The following is a 3,230-nucleotide window of genomic DNA, read 5'->3' on the forward strand; positions in this document are numbered from 1 at the left end:
GGACAGGAATTTAAAAAGAAAAGTAGTTATAATATGAAGTGATAAATGTATAAGAGAGTTTTTTTGTCTTCTTAAACATGTTTTAATAATAAATAAAAATATCATTTAAAAATACTACTTTTATGGTGTTCTTCATTGGACAGATGCCTACTGTGGGGACAAAACATGAAAGCAATATCCCCAAGACATGGTTAAGAATAGGAGGAGCTTAAAAAAGTTTGACAGGGAATTATATATCTTTTTTAATTGCCATAGTACATTGTCACAATCATTATAGGCATGTTTCAAAGGGGAACGAAGGAATGGGGCTTTCCAGAGAGTCGAATTTCCTTAACCAAAACAATTTCTGAATCCATTGTTACAGCAACATCAAAGTCATTGAAAATGAATAAGGTCTCATGAAGAAATATTTAAATGGATTAATAAGGGGATTTGAGTGTAAGAGTAGGAGTGTGGTTCAGGGTTCATTCCCCAGGGAGGGGTGGAGAGGAAAGAGAGGATTCTTCAAACTTTTGAATAGTCTTTATTCCCAAATAAGTGAGATTTAGTTAACTATGGGCTAGGAGTCTTCAGAGGTAGCCAGAGCTCACTTCTTACATCTCAAGTCACCCTTTGCTATTAACCAAGAAAGCCTGGGGCAGGGTAGAAAAGCAGACGTCAGTTTAAATCCTTTATAAAAAGCCACTCCTGGCCATTACTGCAGGGAAAAGTCCCACAGAGCTGAGCAGTCATGATGTGTGACTTCACCGAGGATCAGACTGCAGAGTTCAAAGAGGCCTTCCAGCTGTTTGACCGAATAGGTGATGGCAAGATCCTGTGCAACCAATATGGGGATGTGATGAGGGCACTGGGTCAGAACCCCACCAACACTGAGGTGCTCAAGGTTCTGGGGAACCCCAAGAGTAATGAGATGAACGTGAAGGTGCTAGAATTTGAGCACCTTCTGCCCATACTGCAGACGGTGGCCAAGAACAAGGACCAGGGCACCTATGAAGATTATGTAGAAGGACTTCAGGTGTTTGACAAGGAAGGAAATGGCACCGTCATGGGTGTTGAATTCTGGCTTGTTCTTGTCACACTGGGTGAGAAGATAACAGAGGAAGAGGTAGAGGTGCTGGTGGCAGGGAATGAGGGCAGCAATGGTTGTATCAACTATGAAGCATTTGTGAGGCACATCCTGTAGGGGTGACAGGCCCATGGGGCAGCTCATCCTTATGGTGCTGAATGGCTGAGGACCTTCCCAGTCTCCCATAGCCCATGTCTCCCCCTGGTGAGAGTTTCTATCTACCCTGAAGGCTCCCTAGGTTTTCTTATCACAGTGCCTTTCCCATGTTGTCTTTCTTGGATGATAGTTTACCATCAGCATTCACCAAATAAACTTGCTCTCTATGCCTCTCCCAAAAAAAAGTCACTCCTATACTCACACCTGCCATCACCACATAGAACATCCTTGTTGCTCAGAAGCTTCTGAATAGGACACTCTCTATACACACGCATGCACACATACACAAGAGAATAGAAATTTATCCCATATCCTCTCTACTTCCTCAAATCTGTGATGAACGAACACTAGCAGTGCCAAAGATTCTGGAACTTAAATACCATTAAGTCATTTTGATATCATCAGAGTCAAAAGTAAAAAAAAAATTGAGAGACAAGTGGCTTTAAGGATCCTTTGAGGGCTGCTAAGTCATCCGTTTATTTCAAGAAGTGTTGCCAATGGTAAAAAGAAACTTCTTGAGTTGAAATTAAGTTTGGTTTCCAAAGTATTCTTTCAAATAAAAAGAATCAAATTATCAACCTAATTTTAAAAGCTACTATAGACACATGTGTACATGCATTCCACTTATGTATGTGTTCATGTGTGTTCATATGCATGATACATACACATGCCACAGACCTATGGCAACTTTCATCATCTTTCACCCCACTATGCTTGACAACATCATTTACACATAGTAGGCCTTCAGCAATTTTTTAAATGAAGTTATGGATGTTGTAATCAAAGTGCATCCATGTGACCGCATACATATAGTTACTGACATCACCATAAAAGTGATTGATACTCCCTCAGAGAGCTTTCAGTTTCCAAAGTATATGCCAAAATGAATGTGCTCTGAGAACACTCTGGAACTGAGGGTCAGAAAATGTCTAGTTTCCATCTCCTGTCACAGCCCCAAACACTATTATTATTTACAGAGGGCCAGTGATTTGCTTGGCACTGTACACCTCACAGGAGAACGCTCTGTCTCTGCCCAGTGGGGTCTGAAGAACAGGACTTGTAGGACATAAAAGACAAGTAAGAACTGGCAAGAGAGAGGAGCAATCTAAGCCTGTGGCTTAAAATGCCATTAAAATAATCATTAAAACCAGGCGCCTAACACACCCCATGATCTAGGCCAAAAACACAGGAAAATATAAGATTTTTCACCTTTTAACCACAGGCTCTTTATGTAATTGGTAAGCACCAAGAAAGGGAGTGATAAATTCTTCCCTAGGTATTTGAGGAGACCGTTGTATTGTTTTAAGTGTTGTCATTATACATTATGCGCCCACAGTCTCATAGTTTATGTTGGGATACATACAAGAGCATGATGCATGGTGTGGATAGTTTAAGCAGCCAAAGAGGTATTGTCCAGGCTGCCTAGGATATAGCTTGTAAGGACTAACAACATCTTATCTAAGAAAAGTGAAGCCCAGAGTGACATCTCTTGTTGTGCCACTTAAGGACCACAGATGACTTCTTTCTTTCTTTCTTTCTTTCTTTATTTATTTATTTAGTTTTGATAGAGTCTAGCTCTGTCACCCAGGCTAGAGAGTGCAGAGGTGTGATCTGGGCTCACTGCAACCTCCACCTCCCGGGTTCAAGCAATTCTCCTGCCTCAGCTTCCTGAGTAGCTGGGATTGCATGTGCCTGCCACCATGCCCGACTAATTTTTGTATTTTTAGTAGAGACAGGGTTTTGCTATGTTGGTCAGGCTGGTCTCAAACTCCTGACCTCAGGTGATCCTCCTGCCTCAGCATCCCAAAGTGCTGGGATTACAGGCCTGAGCCAACAGATGACTTTTGATCATCCAAAGAAAGGCATCCTTCAAACGCCAATTTCATGTCTTAGTGAGTGCAGGATGCTATCACAGAACACCATAGCAACAGAAATGTATTTCTTATAAGCAACAGAAATTTATTTCTCACAGTTCTGGAGGCTGAAAGTCTGAGATCAAGGTGCCAGC

At 41.5% G+C, this 3,230-nt stretch overlaps 1 protein-coding gene across 1 annotated transcript; it reads left to right on the plus strand.

The window, feature by feature from the left end:
- The first annotated feature begins 730 nt into the window (after positions 1 to 730).
- Positions 731 to 1,183, plus strand: LOC102135372 (myosin light polypeptide 6-like). Its single transcript, XM_005584812.2, has one exon. It carries the CDS (start codon positions 731 to 733, stop codon positions 1,181 to 1,183), a length of 453 nt encoding a protein of 150 aa, XP_005584869.1.
- Positions 1,184 to 3,230: the final 2,047 nt, after the last annotated feature.

Source organism: Macaca fascicularis, chromosome 16 (genome assembly GCF_037993035.2).
Source record: "Macaca fascicularis isolate 582-1 chromosome 16, T2T-MFA8v1.1".
Taxonomy (NCBI): Eukaryota; Metazoa; Chordata; class Mammalia; order Primates; family Cercopithecidae; genus Macaca; species Macaca fascicularis.

Coding starts and splice junctions, on each gene's coding strand:
- LOC102135372 (XM_005584812.2), top strand. CDS start 731: ATGATGTGTGACTTCACCGAGGATCAGACTGCAGAGTTCAAAGAGGCC.